The sequence below is a fragment of the Gopherus flavomarginatus genome, chromosome 4 (genome assembly GCF_025201925.1).
Source record: "Gopherus flavomarginatus isolate rGopFla2 chromosome 4, rGopFla2.mat.asm, whole genome shotgun sequence".
Lineage (NCBI taxonomy): Eukaryota > Metazoa > Chordata > Testudines > Testudinidae > Gopherus > Gopherus flavomarginatus.
Window position 1 is genome coordinate 102716486 of NC_066620.1, and position 23677 is coordinate 102740162.

General features: G+C 42.7%; 1 protein-coding gene across 1 annotated transcript in view; it reads right to left on the reverse strand.

Moving 5' to 3' along the window:
* PPP1R14C (protein phosphatase 1 regulatory inhibitor subunit 14C) overlaps nucleotides 1-23209 on the reverse strand; it is a 63405-nt gene extending 40196 nt beyond the window's left edge. Inside the window, exon 1 of the mRNA XM_050949958.1 lies at nucleotides 22894-23209. Coding sequence (XP_050805915.1) covers nucleotides 22894-23172 — 279 coding nt within the window. The 5' untranslated portion in view covers nucleotides 23173-23209. The remainder of the gene's footprint in view (nucleotides 1-22893) is intronic.
* Nucleotides 23210-23677: the final 468 nt, after the last annotated feature.

Here is a 23677-nt window from a genome sequence, read left to right on the forward strand (position 1 = left end):
ACATTCTTACAAAGCAAGATTGATACAGGAGGCTTGCTGGAGCACCTCCTCTGAATAGAGTTTAAATGATTTTCCAGAATACACTTGTCTAGGGAAGCTTATTAGAGCCTATCAAACATACTGATATTGACCTCAGATACTAGAACATCATTCCCAACGATTAAATTACTATATATTTAAATTCAAACGCCTATTAGAATATTAAAAACAGGATGTGCTAGATTTAAGATTCCAACAACAGGAACTCTTCTCTGCAAAAATACAAGATTTGTACTGCCGAAGTTCAAACACTGTGGGCTGTGGACTGCTAGGGACTTATGAAGAGCTAGCAGGTTACATAATGCTGCTGACAGTCTTCCTTGTTTCTTGTTACAAGGTCGCATTAAGAGAAGGTAAAAGACGCACTATGACCAAGCAAGTACTTGCTGTAGTTGCCATAGGATTACTATATAGTTTTAAAGGGAGGAGAAGGATAGCCACAAGATACTGGTACTCTTGATATGTAATCCACCCTATAAAAGAGTGGAGACATGAGACACCTAGTTTCAAGAAGTATGCTTTATAAATAATAGCGAGGAAGGGTGGTCTGGTGATTAAATCAGAACAATGGGAGTTGGAATCTGGTAACCAGGACCTACCCTGAAATACCGGAACGACTTTGGGCAAGTCACTTAACCTCATCATGACTAAGACCAGCTATATCCTACAAACTTACACAGGTATAACTATATCGCTCAGGGGTATGAAAAATCCACCCCCCTGACCACCACTATCCTGACCCAGCCCCTGGTGCAGACAGTGCTATGTTGACAGCAGAGCTTCCCCTGATAACTTAGCTACCACCTGATTAACTAGACTGAATGGAGAAGCTCTCCAGTTGGCATGGTCACATCTTCACTAAGGGCTAGTCTACACTGGCAATGCTAAAGCGCTGCTGCAGCAGTGCTTTAACGTGGCTTGTGTCACAGCAGAGCGCTGGGAGAGAGCTCTATAAAAACCACCTCCACGAGGGGTATGGCTCCCAGTACTGGTGCACTGCCTACACTGGCGCTTTACAGCACTGAAACTTGCTGCGATCAGGAGGGTGTTTTTTCACACCCCTGAGCGAGAAAGTTGCAGCGCTGTAAAGTGCCAGTGTAGACAAGCCCTAAAGGGCTACAGCAGCACAACTGCACCAATGCAGCTTTCTAAGTATATACCTACCTTAGTTTCTCCATATCTAAAACTCAAGTAATACATGGGCAGCTCACTAGAATGTTTACGTTTAGTTAATAAACATTCGCAACCATTTTGAAGTCTTTGCATTGACAGAGCTTTAGAACAAAACACATTTAGCCAGGAAACAGGAACAGAACTACTCTGTGTACAAAAGGGCAGAGTTAACACTGTTTTTTAGAACCTTGTCTTTACACTGTTTGATTGTTCTTAACTGTGTAAGATTAATGTTGCACTAACACTTTTTTATGTATTTTTGTTTAATCACACAGGGACTTTTGGTTTTTAAAAGACAGAAAAGATGTTGTGTGTTTAATACTGGCATTTAAATGGACTATTAGAATTGGAAATTCTCACCTCATTGAGATGACTGAGATGGAGAGGGTAAATTTCTACTTATACTGTTGCTATTTGAGTGCACAGTTTTCTCCAAGGCAATGTTAACACAGTAGCAGCGCATTGCAACAGAGTGCAAACCCAAGACAAAAGCTTGTCTATCAGGCAAAAGCTTATCTTTTCTGCCAAATGAAACCTTAGTATTTCTATAATACTTAGCATGGAGCCAAATCCACAGGGACACCCCAAAGTTATAGAAGGGAGTAGTTTTTGTACCCACAATTCTCCTCTCCCTGATGTTAAGTTATCACTGTTGGATGCAGTGATAAATACTGCCATGTGAGGGCCATGGTGTGGCTTACTGCCAGGGGAGGGAGGGAAGAGATGAACAGAGAACAGAACTAGTACTTTCCGCTCCTCATTCACCGTGCAAGTAACTTCTGATCCCACTCATGAGGAAGAGATGCTGCATTCCTTGTCTGCCACCAACAGCCTCAACCACTTCCTGCATGCCAGAAGATCAAATCACCTCTCAGACTCTCTCAGGTACCAAGCATGCCTCATCACATCCCCAGCAGGCAAAGCCTCCAACTCTTCTCCCAAAAACATCTATAATTTGGTTAATCAATGCAATGAATCTGCAACATGCTGAAAGCAGAGAACTTGGGTGCACCATAAATTAGATTAAGTATTTCTTGGATTTGTTCATAATTTAAAACCTCATTTTTTGTTTTTGAAGCTTGTGGCAGGATTTCCTTGCATGTCTTTTATGGATTTGTTAAATATGAAGTCAATGAAGATTTCACAGAGTTCCACTTAAAAGCCTCTGTGGTTCAAATTTTTTTTAGCATAACTGTTGAAATATAAAAAGGGAAAGGATGAAATGAGACTCAGAATGCTGATCAGGGCTCACATGAGCCAGAACATTTGGCTCCAGAAACCCACACAATAAATTAGGTTCTGAAAATCAGAACATACAGTTAGATGCCAGCTGTTTATTAAGTACCGTATTCTGCCTGGGAAGTAACTGTCAGATGCTTCTGTAGCTAACCTCAAGACTTAAGCATGTTCCATATTTAACAGGAGAATACTAACCACAAGATCATTATCACGTATATTTTCCATAGTAGCCCTAAGCTGATCAGCCAGCATGGGAAATCACAGCATCCACAGGTGCTACTGCTATAATGCAGTCAGCACAGCAGAGCTAGGCGCTTTGAGCCCCAGACACTGAACTTCAGAGGAATTACTCCTCACTATTGAGTTCTTGCAGGAACTAGTCCTAAATATTTATTCTTTTTGGAAGGCAGATGTGAGGAAGACACAACCACCCCCTATTAATGCCCTCTCCACTCAGGGCCGGCGCTTCCATTTAGGCGACCTAGGCGGTCGCCTAGGGCACTAGGATTTGGGGGGGGGGCAGCATTTTGCCACCCTCGGTGGCAATTCAGCGGCGGGGGGTCCTTCCACGCTCCGGGTCTTCAGTGGCAATTCTGCGGCGGGTCCTTCACTTGCTCCGGGACCCGCCGCCAAAGTGCCCCTTAGACCCGGAGCCGCGGAAGGACCCCTCCGCCGCAGAATTGCCACCAATGTCCGGGAGTGCGGAAGGACCCCCGCCTAGGGCGCCAAAAACCCTGGTGCCACTCCTGGTCTCCACTCTATGCCTCCACCCTTATTCCTGCAATATTATTGATATCTATTGTCAGAGTGGACATGCCTTTTCAAATTCTGATCTCACTGTTTGATGGTTGGGTCAGATTTTTAAGAGGTCTTTAGGTGCTTAACTCCCATTGATTTCCAAATCTGGCCTTCAGTAATCAGGCCCTTGATCCTTAGTCCCTCAGATTCTTTACTGAGCAAGCAAAAGGGAAAAAAATTGAATTCCAGCACATCAAGAGACCTGATATTAAAACAATTATAAGCCAACGGCTCTTCCAGCAGGAAGCAAACAAGTATTTATTGGTATACGAGGTTGCTTTTATTTCTTATCTATATTGTATTTCCTATTATAAAATATTCCAAAACTAGGATTTAGCTTGACAAAGGGGAAAAAAAAGTCAGAAAGGATTTGATGGAGGTAGTTGAAAATAACAAGGGCATAGTAAAAACTGATCCATCCTCCAATTTTACCCTGTCCCTTCAGAGGGAAAGAAACCTGAAACTAAGACAACATTAAGTTTAGAACAAATAAAATGAAGCTCTCAATTACATAGTACGTAGTCAACCTGAAGGCAGTTGTGGAGTCAAATACTGTGGTTGGATTCATTTATGTCTACTAATGTTGTAGCTCTACAAAACAAGTGATAATTTGACCAAGTCTCAAGCTTCAGGGTATAAGCCAATTTCCTACAGTGTTTCAGGAACACATTCTTCCTACTCTCATGCAATACTGTATAGTTAAGGTCAGTTTGTTGGTTTTTGCTTTCCTCAAAGCATCAAATATTAGCGAAATGGTGGCCTAGACCAAACAGTAGGCTAATCTTCGCTAACAGGATTTGCAATATTACAAAGATATACACCAATTTCCTGTCGTGAAATTAACAGTCTAATGGAGAAAGATATCTGTCTAACCAATATTAAGAGTATGTGCACTACATCATTACAGAGCAAGTCAAAGTTCTCAAAATAAGCAAACTCTACCTTGAGCGTGGTGACTGAAATATTAGTCCTGCAAGAGAGTCTTTCTTGCAAAAGAGCAATGGTAGCGAAGGCTTAGAACTATTCTACCTCCTCAAGTTGCCCACAGTTCAAACACCCAAACGTGAGGTGCTGCACACATTCAACTCTGCAGGACTGAGAAATGAGGGTTCTCTGCAACTTGAATGATCAGGCCCAGAATTTGCTATCTGACTATGAGCAATCATCACTGCTACCAGAGAACTAAATCCAGCATGTCTGGTACTGTCATCTCTGGCATATATTAAAAAGATTAGCAAAAATTCCACAATCATGGTATCAAGCAGTCTTTAAAAATCAACTGTTTCAGATTTTAAAAAAAACAAAAAAAAGATAAATGCAGGGTGTGCTGCACCTAACAATTTGCTTAGCTTTCAAAATCCATTAACTACGCAGAGAAAATCTGTAGTATTTTCACAGTAACAGAACTCTAGTATCGTAAGTATGAGTGAGCTGCCATCCCGTTACAGCAAGGTTTCAGCTTCATTTAGTCTACTCTATTACATTAGCAGTGCTTGATATTCTTTGTTTTAATTGCTCAAATGTCCAAACAACTTCACTTTATTTAAAGATGTCAGTATAAAACAAGTTATGGAACTGTAGTCTACGTTGTGTATTTCTATTGTTGCCTGAAAGGATCAAAGCATGAAATTGCTAAATGAGAAGCAGAGGCATTGAGCTACAGCAGATGAAGGAAAAATTCAGAATTTCTTAACCACCCCCACAACCCTGGTCAAGTCTCAGCAGCCATTTGTCAAATTCAAGTAGTATCTTCTAAGCAAATACCTCATCTTCTGGTACAACAATACAATATGCTAACCCTATTCTCAATTGTTGCTTTTGTTAGATAAAGCTGCTCCAATACAGATACAGGGGACATGGTTTTCCTGTTCTCATCCTTCACACAAAGCAGAAACATTTCAATATTAATATTTATACATGTTGTACTCTTTAATTCACCCTTACACACTAATACTTGGAAAGGGTAAAGTTCTGAACCATCACAAGCCTTCTATGACAGGATGAAATAATCAGCCTCATTATACTAGTAGAATGATCCCAAGAATTGTTACAAGGGCATTCTACAACCCATACCATGCTCTCCTGGCAGCATCTGGGGAAACCAGGATCATCCATGCTATGTCAAACAATACCAGATTCTGGCCACATGCTGTAGAATCTGGAGAGACTAGATTTCCAGAGAAACACAGAGATTTAAATGAAATAATGTTTTTAGATAACAGGATTAAATGACCATTTGTGCTGTGGAAGTTAGACCAAGCAGACATCCAGAGCCTAGAGGACTGGATTTCAGAACAATCAATCAGATGTAATGTTGCGGCTGAGAACTTCAGCCTAGTCAGTAGGCTCTAATTAACAGAGATGTTGGAAAGAATGTGAAGAAGCAGCACAGTGCTAAATTTGAGTCTTTAAATGGTCTGCCTTACCCTGTTAATTTCTCAGCCAAGTCTTCAAATATTAAAGTAGGACCTGGATTTGCCATCATTCTTTCTATTTTCAAGTGTTGCGAAGTGGTTCACTGCTATATTGGTGGGTAAGTTTCCCATGGAGTCTCAACCAAGACTAGAGTCTATGGTCACTTAAGAGAACGCAACACCATTCCATGAAAAGAGAGTAATCTACTACTGTACCTCACTTATCACTAAGTTTTTTTTATTATACTTGTGCATCATTTTCAAGATAATCATGTTGATCCCAGCCACAGAACAAACCTATGATGTTCATAGTAAGGACATCAAGGCCCTAACCACAGAAAGAGGTGCATATGCAAGGTAGACCTTTATGGTGGAATGGAGTCCTTTTTACTGCAGTGGGACTTCACTCCCATATAAAGGTGCAGACAACTACATCCCTTGATGAGCTCAGGTCTCATGTTTGTACCATTATAAAGTGTGTGAGGAAAGTGCATTAGGGAAGACCACAATATCAAAAAACAATTTAGTCAGGCATTTAGAGTCTACATAGAAACTTATAGTGCAACATGAAAGGAATATGACGTTGAACCTATTTGCATATTATATACGACTACAATTACCCTATTAACATTTAAATCAAATGCAAAAAGCTTACAGTTACTAGAATGTGATCCTGTTGAGACAGTAATATAAGAGGATTTTCACTATGAAGCACTGATTGTGCTGTAATTCCATAAAGTCCTGCATACAAAACTTAAATTTACAATTCTCACATTAGCAATGTAGTCAGAAATGCAAGATGCCTTTTATTTTCAGAAAAAAAAACTGCACTATAATAGACTAATAAAATCACCTATAAATTAGAGCCTTCTGAATAAGAGTAAGAGATAAGAAAACATGAAGAGACATAATAGCAAATGTTCAGTGTGATAGTTTTATACTGGAGCCAGAAGGGTGTTTCACTGGATTAACAAAGCTCTCAATTTTGTAATAATTGAAGTCCACACACAAAACACTATGACTTCCATCAAGGTTTAAGTACACTATCTCCACTACTGGTAACTACCATACAGACAAAACAGACACAGGTCATAGACACAGAAGGCATTTTGTCTATTCCCTGGAAATAGTTTGGATACTGTATTGAACAGGTTCCTAGAATAGCATGATGGATTTTTAAATAAAGGATTTTATCAATTACCAGAACTTAAGTCAATTTATGATCTACAATCACCTTAATGAAGATTCGTACCCCAATATGTACTCAGACTCATGCTCCTTTGTTCCAAGAACACCATTATCTTTAATAGTTAAGTTTATTTAACCTTTGAAATAATTGCTTATAAAAATGACAGCCAGTACATGCAGCAGATATATGATTTTAAATTTGACTCCCTTTCTCTAGTGTTGATAACCTCTAGAAAATCACTTGTGTAATTCCATTGTGTGTGTCACACCGGGTTTGTTAAACTGCCAACATTTTAGGACACGCAACTAGCAGTTGAACTGACAGATGGATAGTTATGTTTATCCTACTCAATTTGTATTGTCAAGCTGAAGCTTCTGGAGCTCAGTGGGTGGGTAGCCAGGAAGACAGAAGAAGTGGAAGATGAGAGAGAAGTACTCTCTCATGGTAGGTAAGCAAGATGAAAGTCTGCAAGAAGAATATAGATTGATACTTCTGCTGCAAAAGAGGAGTCTGCTATTCCCTTTGATTCAGGTTACAGGTCAAGTACATATTTAAACCTGTATGCAAAGCAATTCTTTGTGAGCACAGGAAATGAAGAGATTATCCCTAGCGTACAGTGAGATTGTTTGGAGATGTTTGCTGGTCATGGTCCAGGGACAGCATCTTTTCAAGTAATGAGAAGCACTACAAACAGGAAATTCAGCCGGTATATGCAAACAAAGGAGTACAGAATCAGATTATTCACAGGGTAAACCTGAAACGTTTCACTATTTGGAAAGTGAGATTTTACTTCTATTAGAATGTCTTCTTATCCAGATACCAAGTCTATTTAGAGACACTTCACTGTGCCTCATATCTGGAGTCTGACATGCAATAAACATTTTCTTCATTTAAAGAGGATTATTTTTGTTTCAAATATTTGTTTCAGTTGCAGAATTTAGATCCGCTTCTATGGCAAGATGAGAGGACTGGACCAGATTCTGCCCTGACTTGCACCCTGTTAAATGGGATGCAAGTCAGCACAAAATTTGGTTGACTATCTTATAACAGAAATAGCTTGATATATCAAGCTATCTACCTAAAGGCAGAAAAAATCTTATAACTAGGACTGCTTACAGATGTTGTTTTATAACGAGTACAATTATATACTTAAATAAGTGACTCATCTTTTCCTTGCTTTGTCAAAAGCCAGCCACACCCCACCACAAAGAGCAAGACCTGTACACTCCTAGAGTGAGAGAGAAAAAAGGAAAAAGAAAAAAAAAAAAGATGAAGTGAATTAGTTCTCCAGTTTAACTAGTTCATCTCTGGACCATCAGTAATCAGTAAATAGGGACTTCATCTGCATGGGAAGATGGTTAAATGAAGACAGTCAAAGTCAACTTTAAAGTCTCAGAAGCAGAAGTCAAGGACACTTTTTATGTTTTAAAATCATGATAATGATCAGGATGCTGAAAAGGCAACAAAATTATACAATATTTACATGATTGAAAATACAACCTTTTCCTGTGTTCCTTCAGGTGGCAACATCCCTAAAGTTACAACAACAAAAAAAAGAGGACAAAGGAAAGAGGAGACAGCTGAATGTTGTGTTCAAAGCCAGAATTAAAAAAACTTGTTTCCAGATTTTACAGAAGTTTAGGTAACACATTTACATAAACAAAAAGAGAGACTGAGAAACCATTCCTGCAATTCCTAAGATCCCCAATTGCAGGTGGGTGAGCTCAGCACCTCTCTATCTAAAAGGAACATACACTTTCCTTACTTAAAAAAAAAAAAAAAAAAAAAAAAACCAACCACAACAAGGAGTCCTTTTGGCACCTTACAGATTAACCAATTTAGCTCTCAAAAGCTTATGCCTAAACAACTTTGTTAATCTCTAAGGTGCCACAAGGACCCCTCATTGTTTTTGCTGATACAGACTAACCCAGCTACCTCTCTGAAACTTGTTTCCTTCCTTAGGCACTTCTAGACCAAGCATGGTCCGTGCCTTTAACTTCATGGGAGCTTAGTAATTGCTTCACATATCTTAGTGTTGTTAACCTGAGTATTTAACCTTTGTAAAGAGCCCTGATCACAGCACTCCATTCACTAGCATAGATCTGTTCAGTAGTAAGTGGGGGCAGTATACTACGAAATCTAGGCCGTTCCTGATCGGTTTTCTAAAGGAGGTCATCTTTTAGATGACTTCATTACTAGTGCTGAGTTAAGTTTTTCTGAGAGATGTTTCTAAATAAATAAATAATACAAAACACTTGAATGGAGCTGTAGTTGTTCAAGCACCGGGTTATCATACTGAATTCCTTGAGGAAAAAAAAATTCAGAGTCTAGCTACTTACTCATATCTGAGTGAAGAATTTATTCTCCCTCACTCCCCAAACTATTGCTAATGCATCTCATTTTCCTGCCACATCCATTCTATTCAAGAATTAATACAGACACCAATTACGCTGGGGAGAGTGGGGTTCCACCCAAATTAAAGGGAATCTCTTCAAAGAGACACACACACAACTGGCACTAAATTTCTAAACCCTAGCAATATTTTACCCAACGGGGGTCCAATCTTCTTTGGAATAAGAAACTCTGCAAGAAAAATAAAGAATATTTCAACCATTGCTCCAAAAAACAGGATAAAGAGTACACCATACAGCATCAGCCCATCAAATCCATATAGCTAATTTGCAATGTCAACAAAAACAGCATAAGTGACTTCAAGGAGGATGAGATGTGCCAAATAAATAAAATAAATGTTTTACCTAGATGTTGCAAACACTTCCATGTACTGTTCCTGCAGATGCAGAACAAGCAGATTGCTGGTAACCATAGCAACCACCTCAGAGAGTTAAGGGCTGCATAGCACAGACACAGTGGCAGGTGATGGTAGGGGCTGAAGCAGACAGACAGTACTATTGTGGAAGACCAGAGGTGAATAGGAAGGCAGCCACAAAATCCCAGGCAGGCACCTTGTAATAGCTGAGGTAATCAGAGACGTACAAGAAGCTTTGGCTCACTAGCACATGAATGCATATAGAAATTGATGCAATGTGCCGTGTTCAGTGGTGCAGCACATACAGTATTATCTCTGGCGTACCTGTTAATATCCATTAGCCTTGACTAGTGTTTTGTTAATGAGGTCGGTGCTGGAAATGCCATGAATGATGACATTAAAGAAATATTTAGCAATACAATATGACCAATAGGGCTCATCTCTAAGACCTGTCCTATTCAGAGGAGATTGTAAATTAGTAACTGTATCTTTTGTAGTACAACTGTAGTAGCTTTACCTTGCTCCATTTTGGTACTGTTCTTGGAAAGGATTATGATGATTAGTATAGTTAAGACAAAATCCCTTATTGTGCTCAGATTTACATAGCACCCTATCACCATAGTATGAGCACCTTCCAGAAACCCATTAGGCAACTCAATTAGCATCTGTCACATGTGGTTCCCCTCCCTCATTATCTCTAGAGGGAGTGTTGCAAGAGGTTTTGTTGGAGGTTCCCATAACTGTTTTACGTCTGCTGTGCTTTGTGTTTACTATGGAAGGCAACATGGAAAAGGGCACGTTACACTTGGAATGGAAAGTAGTAAGGTTTGAAGCAGTTCTTGTACCATTTGAGAATCTGTTCCCCAGCTCTGCATGGGCCTCCCAAGAAATCTACATCTACACTGACAAGCTTCATCCTTGTGGCAGACAGCATAACTCCATTGTCCTCAGGAAGCAGAGCTGGAAACATGGAATCTAACTCCTTCATCCTGGAGTTTTAGATGATTTTAGGTATCCTAGGCCCAAGCCATTAAGCACGTTGAAGATAAAGACTAAGATCTTCACTTTGGCTACATTCTGTGGGGACAGACTTAGCGTACCTATGTTCGTTCCTAGTGCTGAAGAGACATGCTGCTGTGTTCTGTGCTAGCGGGAGTTTCCTCAAAGGCGGATTGCTTCTTGCTTCATTCCCAGGTATACTTCCTGGCTGGACTACAGCAATGCAATGCAGTAACAGACACACTTATTACTGAGATTGGTCATAGTCTGCTAGGATAGGACACGGTCTCCTAGACAACCAAACCACCCTTTCTTCCAGTTCCCACAATATGAGCAAGTCATCTGCATCATATTATACCTACTCTTGCTTCTCTGAGATCATAATACTGATACTTGAGATCATAAGGTTGTTCAAAAAAAATGTAACTTAGATAGGATAAGCTGAATAATACAATTTCCATTTTTTGGACAAATGCATGCCAGGCAAGACAAGATAGGCTACTGAAACCTATCCATATCTTACCTGTTGAACCCTGGCCCCCAAATCAAAGTTTTGAACAAAAACACAAACAAGCATAAAATAAATTCTCTGTTGTTCTAAACTTTATAGCTGAGCAATTTAAATTAAGTAGACAGAAGTGAAAGTAACAAAAGGCTGCAAGACATGTCCTGCTCACATTCAAATTTGATTTACAGTCTACAGCCAACAGAAGGAATGCGAGGGAAGAAAAGCCATCTGAAGTCAACTCTTGGTTTTCCAGGTACCCTCAACATCTAATCTAAATCTAAACCCTCAACATCTAATCTAAAGTCTGCAAAGCAATTTGTCCCACTGGACAGAGACCACCTATTCTCACAATCCAGTAGCCAATTATAGGCATACACAATGAGCACATATTTCTGTACTGATACCACCATCTACTCACCTCTACCTGCCATGATCCAAATTCTATACAAAGCAAAGAATGTTTTGATAGTGAACTTGTCCTGAACCTTATTGGTTGGATAATGTCCTCAACTCTTATAAAGGCCCAAAAGAAGAATTTATTTATAATACTAGAAGCCCTTTTGCTTTCTAGTATACAAATGCATACACACCACAGGTCTACCAACAATCTAATACAAACTAGATTCTTCCTCATTGTTCACTGTAGGTTTTACATGCTGTTATTCCCGCCATGTGTGTTCACCACATAAGCAGGTAGCCACCACTATGCCTTATGACTAGAGTCCTACCCAATTCATGGTCCATTTTGGTCAATTTCATGGTCACAGGATTTTTAAAATGTCATTATTTCAATTATTTAAATTTGAAATGTCATGCTGTTGTAATTGAAGGGATCCTGACCCAGAAAGGAGTTGGGGGGGAGAGGTCCGCAAGGTTATTTTAGGGGTGGGGGTTGTGGTAGTGCTACCCTTACTTCTCCACTCTTGCTGATGGCAGTGCTGCCTTCAGAGCTAGGCAGCTGAAGAGCAGCGGCTGCTGACTGGGGCCCAGTTCTGCAGGCAGATCTGCCACCAATAGCGACACAGAAGTAAGGGTGGCATTGTAAGGCATTGCCACCCTTACTTCTGTCCTGCTGCCTGCAGAGCTGGGCCCTCAGTCAGCAACTACCACTCTCCAGCTGCCCAGCACCGAAGGCAGCAGCACAGAAGTAAGGGTGGCATGGTATGGTATTGCACCCTTGCTTCTATGCTGCTGCTGGCAGGGCGCTGCCTTCAGAACTGGGCAGCTGGCCAACAGCCTCCATTGTCTGGCTGCCCAGCTCTGAAGGCAGCGCAGAAGTAAGAGTAGCAATACCACAACCCCCTTGTGACCCCCCTGCAACTCCCTTTTGGATCAGGACCCCCAGTGTGAGAAATGCTGGTCTCCCCTGTGAAATCTGTAACGAATAGGGTGAAAGCACACAAAAGACCTGATTTGACAGTCCGAGACACCTTTTTCGTGGCGGTGAATTTGGTAGGGCCCTACTTATTACAGATATACCTATTGGGAGAAAGTACCACAGCACAGAAAGTTACTTATAGAACTGATGTGATGATCTCTGAAATTGTCCCAGAGACTGTGTAAAATTTTAAATCTGGTGGTGAATATAAAGCAAAGGCAAACTATGCATATGGAAATCCACACTGGTGTAACTTACACGGCCACCAGCCAGATGCTATAAATTACACCAATTTTGATTCTTTTATTCACTTTCAAGTGGTTCTAAGGCAGTTTCAGTTACAAAACCTTATTCATCACCTACGAATTTGGTCAGGAGTTTTAAAGGTGCCAGACTTGTGGAGAAAGATACTCCTACAAAAAGACTGAACGTTTTTTTAAAAAACTAAAAAAAGAAAAAAAGCCATTGCAGAGGTTGAAAAAAAACTGACCAGAATGAATTTACACAGTATTAGTCCAGTGAGGGCTGCTAAATTTTGTGCTACTAAAGGCTAATATGACTTAGGCACTACATTTTCACTTTACTGGTTCATTAGTAAATATGTATGTAGTTTTGGATAATTTAGAGTAGAGGTATTCAAACAATGGGATGCTCTTCTTCCTGAGGAGGAGAGAGAGTGTGCCAGGGCAGAGGGCCAGTTTCCTCTCTTTTGGCCAGGGATGTAGTGCTGCTGGAGCATCACTCCAACCCCAAAGTAAGTTCTGCAAAAGCCCTTGGCGTCACTTTCCTTCCTATTTCCTGGTTCTGGAGCTTGGCCACTCACACCAGGGAAGTGTCACTGCAGGTATAGGGTCTCTGTAGCTGGTTGGGTCAGGTTCCAGGGGGAGCCAGGGCCTCATGCTGCCTTCCCTACAGTGCCCGTACAGCCTGACCAGCTGGTCTCAGCCGGTGACAGCTCCACCAGCCCCAGGGACAACGATGGCACTCATGGCCGAGGTCACTCCAGCTACTAGCTCAGCTATGCCTGACCTATGTGGAGCACAAAGTGTTGACGACCTTGAGCGCTAAACTCTTGATTCCCTGCCCACGGACTCTGTCACCCCCACACAGCTGCAGATTAGCAATAGGCACACTCCAGCATCTGAGCCTTCCATGCATCCCCCTGTGGTGTCCAGCCGCCCCAATTCACTGGACACTCAGAGCATTCACAGATTCACTACTCCCAAAGAGGCAGTACACCCAACTTGCCAGTTCCACCTCAGAGCACCATTTCATTTAACCTGAGTATGTTTACAGTAAAAACAAGTAAAAGTTTGTTTAAAACAGTTTTACCATTCGGGCAAAAACAAATAGAAATATTGGAAACAAATTGTTACTTTTGGTTTTATTTTATAACATGCATTCCAGAGACTAAGTTTAATAAGATATTATGTCTAATGTAAGTATTGTGCACCAGTATTTTCTAGCCCGGAAGGCTGTAATCCCTTTTTCATGAGACAAGCCATACTGTCAGCTTGTCTCTTCAGTGATGGATGCTCTCTCTCTCTTTGCAACCCCCGATGTATCAAAACAGCCTTTTGATCTTTAGTTATGAACTGGTCACCCTCCTGCTGTGTGTTCTTTCCTAGATTTCATGATAACTTGTCAATTTCACAATCTTGATGAGCTGGTGGCTCCCTATGCAGGTAGACTTACATTGTGAGACACACAGCACACAAAAACTAGTCAGAGAGGTAAGTGTCTACTACCGCCTGCCTGACCAGAACCTGTCTGAGGTATGTCACCTCCAGGTGGCCTACTTTAACTTAAAGGAACCTAATTTCCAGTGCAGATGAATACCTTCTTAACTATATTCCATAGATACATTTTGCAATGATTGTAAGCACCAATGGGCTATTGGCTCTCAATAGAGACTTTACATGCCCCTTTAGTGCACTATTCTGCATATAGTTGACCCAGGAGACACCTGTAAAACTGTGCACCCTCAGCTACTTGGCACAAAGAGGTTGTTTGGCATTATGATTTCCTAAAATGTTTGTGCAATTTTATTTTAGCTGTTATGATTTGTACTCTTTTTCAACAGACCTGTGAGAGAACATGAAAGGTGCTTTATGAACTAAAATTAGTATCTTTGACACTCATACACTTATTATAACTACATTGATCAAAGCCCTTCTACTCTCGCAAAGCATAGGATTATATTTGAGGATTACTCATACTCTTGCAAAGCATAGGACTATAACAGGGTTCAAAAAATATAACTAGATAAGTTCATGGAGGATAGGTCCATCAATGGCTATTAGCCAGAATGGGCAGGGATGGAGCCCCTAGCCTTTGTTTGCCAGAAGCTGGGAACGGGGACGGGATGGATCACTTGATGATTACCTGTTCTGTTCATTCCCTCTGGGGCACCTGGCAATGGAACAAAAGAAAAGCTCTTCCTGTTAAAATTTAAACTTTATTTAAAGGCTTGGAAAAAATACTCTTTACATGTAAGCCGGAATGATAAAGGTTAGCTGTTTGTCATGGCCAAAAATGGGGAAGTATTATGAATCTGCCACAGAAAAAATGCAAATAAACTTACAGAAGATGATGCAACTTACAGGCCTCTATTATTTTGTACAAAATATCTTTTTTGCAGTAAATATTCAACTTTTATTAATTAAGAGTTTAAAACCATTAAAAAATCCAGGTCACTCTCTCATTCACTGGACAGTCAAATTTATAACAAGTCATGGAGTAGTCTTGCTCAGCAGAAGACTAACCAGAGTCTGTTATGGGATAAGAGGGAAGGTCCTTTCATGGATTGGTAACTGGTTAGAAGATGGGAAACAAAGGGTAGGAATAAATGGTCAGTTTTCAGAATGGAGAGAGGTAAATAGTGGTGTCCCCCAGGGGTCTGTACTGGGACCAGTCCTGTTCAACATCTTCATAAATGATCTGGAAAAAGGGGTAAACTGTGAGGTGGCAAAATTTGCAGATGATACAAAACTACCCAAGAGAGTTAAGTCCCAGGCAGACTGCAAAGAGCTACAAAAGGATCTCTCAAAACTGTGTGACTAGGCAACAAAATGGCAGATGAAATTCAATGTTGATAAATGCAAAGTAATGCACATTGGAAAACATAATCCCAACTATCCATATAAAATGATGGAGTCTAAATTAGCTGTTATCACTCAAGAAAGAGATCTTGGAATCATTGTGGATAGTTCTCTGAAAACATCCACCCAATCTGCAGTAACAGTTAAAAAAGTGAACAGAATGTTGGGCATCATTAAGAAAGGGATATATAATATGACAGAAAATGTCATATTGCCCCCTATAGAAATCCCTGGTATGCCCACATCTTGAATACTGCATGCAGATGTGATCGCCCCATCTCAAAAAAGATATATTGGAATTGGAAAAGGTTCAGAAAAGGGCAACAAAAATGATTAGGGGTATGAAATGGCTTCCATATGAGGAACAATTAATAAGACTCAGACTTTTGAGCTTAGAAAACAGACAACTAAGGGGGGATATCATTGAGATCTATAAAATCATGACTGGTGTGGAGAAAGTAAATAAGGAAGTGTTATTTACTCCTTCTCATAACACGAACTAGGGGGTCACCAAATGAAATTAATAGGCAGCAGGTTTAAAACAAGAAGTATTTCTTCACACAATGCACAGTCAACTAGTGGAACTCTTTGCCAGAAAAAGTTGTGAAAGCCAAGACTATAAGTGGTTCAAAAAAGAACTAGATAAGTTCATGAAGGATCGGTCCATCAATGGCTATTAGCCAGGATGGGCAGTGATAGTGTCCCCAGCTTCTGTTTGCCAGAAGCTAGGAATGGGCAACAGGAGATGGACCACTTGATGATTCCCTGTTCTGTTCATTCTCTCTGGGGCACCTGGCAGTGGCCACTGTCAGAAAACAGGATACTGGGCTAGATGGACCTTTGGTCTGACACAGTATGGCCATTTTTATGTTCTCATTCTTTGCATTGTCTTAGTAAACTATGGGGAGGCGCAATTGTTTTGAGAGGTTCTTTTAAGCTTAGGGAGGTTCATTATGACAAATGATAAGAATCCTTGATCCAGAACAGGGCCACCCAGAGGATTCAGGGGGCCTGGGGCAGGGTCAGGTCTTTGGTGGCAATTCAGCGGCGGGTTCCTCTTGGAGGGAAGGACCCACCACCGAATTGCCGCCGAAGAATGAAGTGGCAGCGGTAAAGCAAGCTAAGTGCCGCCAACCACGGATTCCACACACCCCCCGCTTGCAGCACTCATACTCACCAAGCGGTGCTCCCAGGCTTCGACAGCACTGAAGGACCCGCCACCAAAGACCTGAAGCGAGGGAAGGGCCTGTTGCCAAAGTGCCACCAAAAACCTGGAGCGGCTTGTGGGGCCCCTGCGGCACCCAGGGCCTGGGGCAAATTGCCCCACTTCCCACCCCCTCCCCGTGGTTCTGATCCAGAGTAATTCACTTAAGTGCCAGAGGTCATGTGAACAGGAGTTTAAATTGAGTTCATATTGGTGTTTTTAAGGCCAGTCATCCTGAGAACTTGGCACAACTAAATTCATGATTGGGTTGGATCACCTTGGATTCTATTGGACCTTGTTTCAAAGCACCTTTACTTGAAATGCTTCAACCTCACTCCTACTCCAAGTTCTTTGGTCCTGCAAAGTTTGCTTTCAAAATAGCCAGCCCTTCACAATGTAAGCCATCCCTGATCCCCAACATAACAACTCTAAAATGATTGTTTACATATGATTAGTCTTCCTAAAGGCAATTCAAGTTTTGTATGTTGTAATTGTGGCAAGTGTCTTTATAAAAATAAAAGACTTCTCTGAAGAAAAATTGATGTTCTAATGAAAAGCTTTTCATTATCCACTTTAACTTTCAGTTTCAGTTTTTTTAAATAAAAAATTAAGGTTTTCAAAGTCACAAACTTTTTTAAAATCCTGTTCTCAACTCCTATACCCTGTGTTCTCTCAAGCACTGAAAGCGAGACACAGGACCACATTTCAGGTTTCAAATAAAGGGACACTTCTGGTTTTGGAAGTATTTATTTACCAATGAGTCTTACTGTAATTCATTAGAAAGAAGCTATTTAAATGGAGATCAGTGGGCGGACAGCAAATTAACCCAGTCACAATATTAGAGTCCAAGATTTATTTTGCACACATCCTCTGCACTAAGCTACAAAGTACCCCTCATCTCCCTACTTCTGCTTTTCCCCAAGAATGGATGGTAATTACTCAGTTCCACTATCAGTGAAAACTGCAAATGCTGAGTCCCTCACAGATTAGACAGGAAACATTACCATGGACTTGCTATTTCAGAATTATCCATTCCACAGCTTAGTGACACATTCTGGAGGATTAAAATTCTTTCAAAATCTGAGCATCACCATATTATGAAATTGTGCTGGATCTTTCATAGAAGCTAAGCTGACCAATTCCTCCCAACCAGCTTTCACTCAGTTATTAACAGTGTGATTAAGTTTCAATATGGGAGCTACAGCCAAACCTAAAAATAATTTAAGCAAAGAATTTCACATTATTCATCACACTTGCCACCAGACTATAGATATTGAATACTATTTTGAATTTTGACAGCCTAGAAATTGTTCAGCCCTTTGACTACTGCCATCAACTCTGAAGGTATGTCTACACAGCAAGTACACACCTGCAACTGGCCTGTGCCAGCCAACTCGGGCTTGCAGGGCTGTTTCATTGCTATGCAGACTTCCAGGCACAGGCTGGAGCCAGGGCTCTAGGACTCTGCAAGGTGGGAGGGTCCTAGAACCCAGAAGTCTACACAGCAATGAAACAGCCCTGCAGCTCAACCGCTGTAAGCCTGAGTTGGCTGGCACAGGCCAGCCATTGGTGTCTAGTTGCTGGGTAGATATACCATGACACTACACAGTACCATAAGTAGGACTCTACCAAATTTACAGCTATGAAAAACATGTCACAGAGCCTGAAATCTGGTCCCCCACTCCACCTACCATGAAATCTGGGTTTTTTTGTGCTTTTACCTATATACAGATTTCACAGAGGAGATCAGCATTTCTCAGATTGGGGATCCTGATGCAAAAGGGAGTTGCAGGGGGGTCAAAAGGTTATTTAGGGGGGTTGCGGTATTGCCACCCTTACTTCTGCACTGCCTTCAGAACTGGGCAGCTGGAGAGCTGCAGCTGTTGGCTAGGTGCCCATATCTGAAGGCAATGCCCTGCCAGCAGCAGCGCAGAAGTAAGGATGGCAATACCATGCCATGCCAACCCTATTTCTGCACTGCTGCCTTCAGAGCTGGGTGGCCAGAGAGCAGCACCTGCTGACTGAGGGTCCAGCTCTGCCAGCAGCAGCACAGAAGTAAGGGTGGCAATACCATACCGTGCCATGCTTACTTCTGTGCTGCTGCTGGCAGCGGATCTGCCTTCAGAGCTGGGCTACCGGCCAGCAGCCACCACACTATAGCTACTCAGCTCTGAAGACAGCACCGCCACCAGCAGCAACACTGAAGTAAGGGTCGAAGAACCACAACCCCCCCTACAATAACCTAGCGACCCCCCCCCAAAAAAAACTCCTTTTTGGGTCAGGATCCCTACAATTACACCACCATGAAATTTCAGATTTAAATAGCTGAAATCATGAAATTTACAATTTTTAAAATCCTATGACTGTGAAATTGACCAAAATGGACTGAATTTGATAGGGCCTTAACCATAAAGTAACATGTCTAGCAAAAGCTGGGGAAACCAAGACATTAACCTAAATTAGTATTTCTAATCCAAGCTTTACACCATTTTCTTAAAAAACGTAGGTAAATTCTACAGATCTGAAATGACCCAGTCATGAGAGTTTGCTAAAAAACAAGAAACTTCCAAGAGCAAAATAGTTACACATTTATCTTTGAATTATCTTTCCATTTAACTGTTAACGTTTTCTAAAAGAGATCCCCTGCTCCTTTCAGACCAAAGGTGAATGTTCTTTTCACCATTTGGGGATGGGGGGGAGGCAGCCTGTCTGAAGGCATTGTTAAATTTACAATGGTTTGTTTGGTTTTTACTAAGTTCCCACCTATCCTCTTCCCTCAGTTGATGATGAAAGTCCATGTGTCAGATTAGTTAAGACCTTTGAACTTGTTACACACATTTCTTAATGGGGGAGTAACCTCAGACAGTATAATAAAACTAGTTTTAAAATACAGACATGCTGATTTTAAAGATGCATGTGTGTAAGATGCCCAAGGCCTGGTTATTCAAACCTCACATCTAACGTAGACATCAGCACTTCAAGACATGTCAAACTTTTCCCTTCTTTGTTGACAGGCACTCCTGACCCTGGGATGAAATCCTGGCACCACTGAAGTCAGTGGAAAATTAATATTGGCTCAATAGAACCAGGATTTCACCTCAGAACAAAAGCTGAAGAAGAGGTGATCCCGAGGCGGAAGCTGACATGGAAAGGCAACGTTGGAACTTCAGCTGAGAAGTGTCTAACTTTGAGACCTTGTAAATGCTGAACTATAGTCCTGAGGATGCAGGGGTTGCTTTTTGTGGGGTTTTTTGGAGAATTTTATTTTATTTTACCTATGCTTTAGCAAAAGACATTTTAACTAAGGAATCACTCACAGTATATGTTATCCTGCATAGTCTTCAGTAGAAATCCTCCCCCACGTTCACCAACTCTTCGCAAAAAGAAGTGTTTTGTTCCTAACACAGGATAGTTTTGCTGTTCCCCAAGCTTTTGTTATCAACTGCTTCCATGTAATAATGCAAGTTCAGAATGCTGAACTCTTTCATCCTAGTGACTTTATAATCACATATTTGAAAGAGAAATGTTGTAATATGTACTAGTTTTATTTAGTGGCAAGTTCTCTGGAGCAAGTACTTATTTTTAAAATATTGTCCAGAACTGATCATAACATCAGCACATAAATGCAATCTTCAGAATTGCGGCTATAATGTTCTGACAAGACTACTGTATCTTACAGTGTACACATTTTACCATATTACCACAGCCTCTATAGAGCTCAAAGGCTGATTCCCCAATTTAATACATTCACTTCGTTTCTGTGAACACAGAAAAGTGGGGAAACATGTAAGGTAAAGAATGTAATTAAATAAGCACTTAATTTATGTTTAATGCAGTAGGAATCAAACACTTGTTTCTCCATTTATTCTGAAGAATGTGTGTAATATGTTATTCACTAACATGATGAGCCTCTGGAATGCTTCCCTTTTGTTCCCAAGTTACAACCAATTAGTCTCCAGTAAAGTGAACAATGCTAAAGGCAGCAGTCAATATCCAACCATTGCTATTCTTTCTACTAAAATGCTGCAGAATACAAAACATAATATCCCAGAGTCTCATTTAATAGGCCCATACATACAAGAGACTTAACATTCACACTGTAGCCTAAAGAGAAAATATCCTCTTTAAAGAACACTGCCCACAAAGTGACTCAATTTAGCTTCTTCCTGACAAGCACTTCTTATATTTCTGCTAGCTTTCCCTCCTGCAATTACTTGGTTAAAGGAAGGAATGGTTTGGAGGCAATCCTAAATTTTAAAAACATGTTTTAATGTACAGCTAAGCATCAGTTATATTATAGTCATTCAGCAGCATACTACGTAAACTGTAAACATAACAAACTTGCTGCTCTATACAATGTTACTTCATAGGATGACAGTATTCCATTCAGACTCACATGTAAGACAAGACAAGACAAGGTAATATCTTTTGTTGAATCACCTTTTATTGAATCAACCAAGACAAGCTTTTCTACAAGAGCTCTATGAAAGCTCTAAAGCAGGGGCAGGCAAACTTTTTGGCCCAAGGGCCACATCTGGGTATAGAAATTGTATGGAAGGCCATGAATGCTCACAAAATTGGGGAGAGAGCTCTGGCTGGGGGGGTGCAGGACCTGGGGTGGGGACAGAAAAGAGGAGTTCAGGGTGTAGGAGGGGGCTCTGGGCTGGGGCAGGGGCTTGGGGGGCAGGGGTGCCCCAGGCTAGGATTGAGAGGTTCAGAGGGCAGGAGGGGGATCAAGGCTAGGGCAGAGAGTTGGAGCATAGAAGGGAGTCAGGGGTGCAGGCTCCAGGCAGCACTTACCTCAAGCAGTTCCTGGCCAATGGGAACTGCAGGGGCAGCGCCTGCGGACAGGGCAGCACATAGAGCCATCTGGCTGCCTCTAAACATAGGAGCCAATGTGGGGGGGACGACAAACCGCTGCTTCCAGGAGCCATAGCGCACACGTGCAAAGCAGTCCCTGAACCTTATCCCTACCTGGAGCATGGGAGAGGGGCAAACCCCAGACCCCACTCCTCAGCAGGAGCTTGAGGGCCGGGTTAAATCAGCTGGCGAACCAAACGTGGCCCAGGGGCCATAGTTTGCCCATCCCTGGTCTGAGCATGTCTCTCTCACCAACAGAAGATGGTCCAATAAAAAAAAATGTTATCTCATCCACCTTGTCTCTTGAATACCCTAGGAACCAAAATGTCTACAGCACCACTGCACACACGTAAGTCAGGAGACAGCCTAAGTAACTGAAGCCAGCCCACAATCAGATCCTTTTTAAACTGCTTAAATCAATTTGTACTTATAACCCCTTTATGCAGCAAGAGACAGGTTAAGAGGCAAGAGGATCAAGAGCAGCTTACGGCATGCCATGTATATGATTATCAATAGTGTTTGAACAGAAGGCTTGTTTTCCCCCCATCCCTTTCTGGGGGACCGCCAGGGAAAGGAAAGAGAAAAAAGAAACAATCGCCTTCACACAAATCAGAGCTGCTCAGGATCAGTGCAAACCAGACTTCAGCCCCTTTGCTCTACACATGGGCACTAAACGTGTTTTTAACGCTCAGACAGGCACCCTACAACCAGTCAGTTGCAAAAAAGCCCTTTGCGCCTCTGCAGTGACTATTCCCGCTGAAAGACATCCTTGCGACGGAATTCATTAAACGGCTTAACAGAGGAGCTTGCATCTTGCTTTACGAACATAAGAAATGAGGGGGATGAGAGGGGGAGGGGACACTAGAGCTGGGAATGTCATTTAGAGGTGGGTTTAAAAAAAACCCAACAGTTCAGCGTTTCCAATTAATCAAATCATAGACACGCTCAAAAGGGAAAAGTTTAAACACCAACCCCCCAATGTGTCTCCAGGTAGAGTTCGGGGAGAGGCACAGGCAGCATAGGGACATCACACACACACACGCACACCCAGAGAGGGGGAGGCAAGGGGAGAGCCCCGCTCTGTTCACACACCTCTGCGTGTGCGTGTCTCCCGCGGCCAGGGGGGCGCAGCAGGCGATCGCCCCCACCCCAGGGGCTCTCCCCGGGCACCGCACGCGGGCAGTCCCGCTCCTTTCCCAGCCGCGCCGCGGGCAGGTGCGGTACCTCGCAGCCGTACAGCTGCCCCAGCTGCTCCACGATCCACTCCTCCAGCACCAGCCTCTTCCGCAGCTCCTTCCGATCGTACTTCACCGTCACTTTGCCTTGCTGGTGGCGCCGCTGCTGCTGCTGAACCTGCACCACCGCCGCCGCCGGGGAGACCGAGTCCTCCCGGGAGGAGCCGCCGCCGCCTCCTCCCCCGCCGCGGGGGCTCTGGAAGAAAACCCGGCTCCCACCGCCTCCCCCAGCGGCACCCGGCTCGCTGCCCCCGGTCACCACAGACATGCTCCGCGCCCGGCCGCTGCCGCCCCTACGGAGATCGCTGCCCGCTGGCCCGGCTCGGGCTCTGGCCGCGGCAAGGGGCTGCCTAGCTCCGGCGCCCGCGGCTCCCTCCCGGCCGGTGCAGCAGCAGCAGCGTCGGCTCGTGCGGCTCCGCTCCACACCGCACCTGCGGCGTGACTGCTGCCCGGGCGCGCACAGCCCAGCTGGGGGAGGGGCGGAGGGCTGTGCTTCTGGCCCCCAAGCGGGAGGAGAAGGCGGGGAGAAGCAGCGCCCGCCCCACGAGCTCCTCCGCCCACACCTCTGCTGCTTTCCCCGGCTGATCGCAGCGGCACCCGGCTTGGCCTAGGTACCACACTGTGAGCCCCTTGCTCCGCTGGGCCAGTCACTGCCCCTGGAGCAGGAAGGCTGGAGCGGAGAGTGGTGGGACGCGCTAGTTGGCCCAAGAGCAGTTCGCCCCCTGGATGTTGCCAGTCTTGCCCCTCGTACGCTCTATGGGTCCTACTTGGCT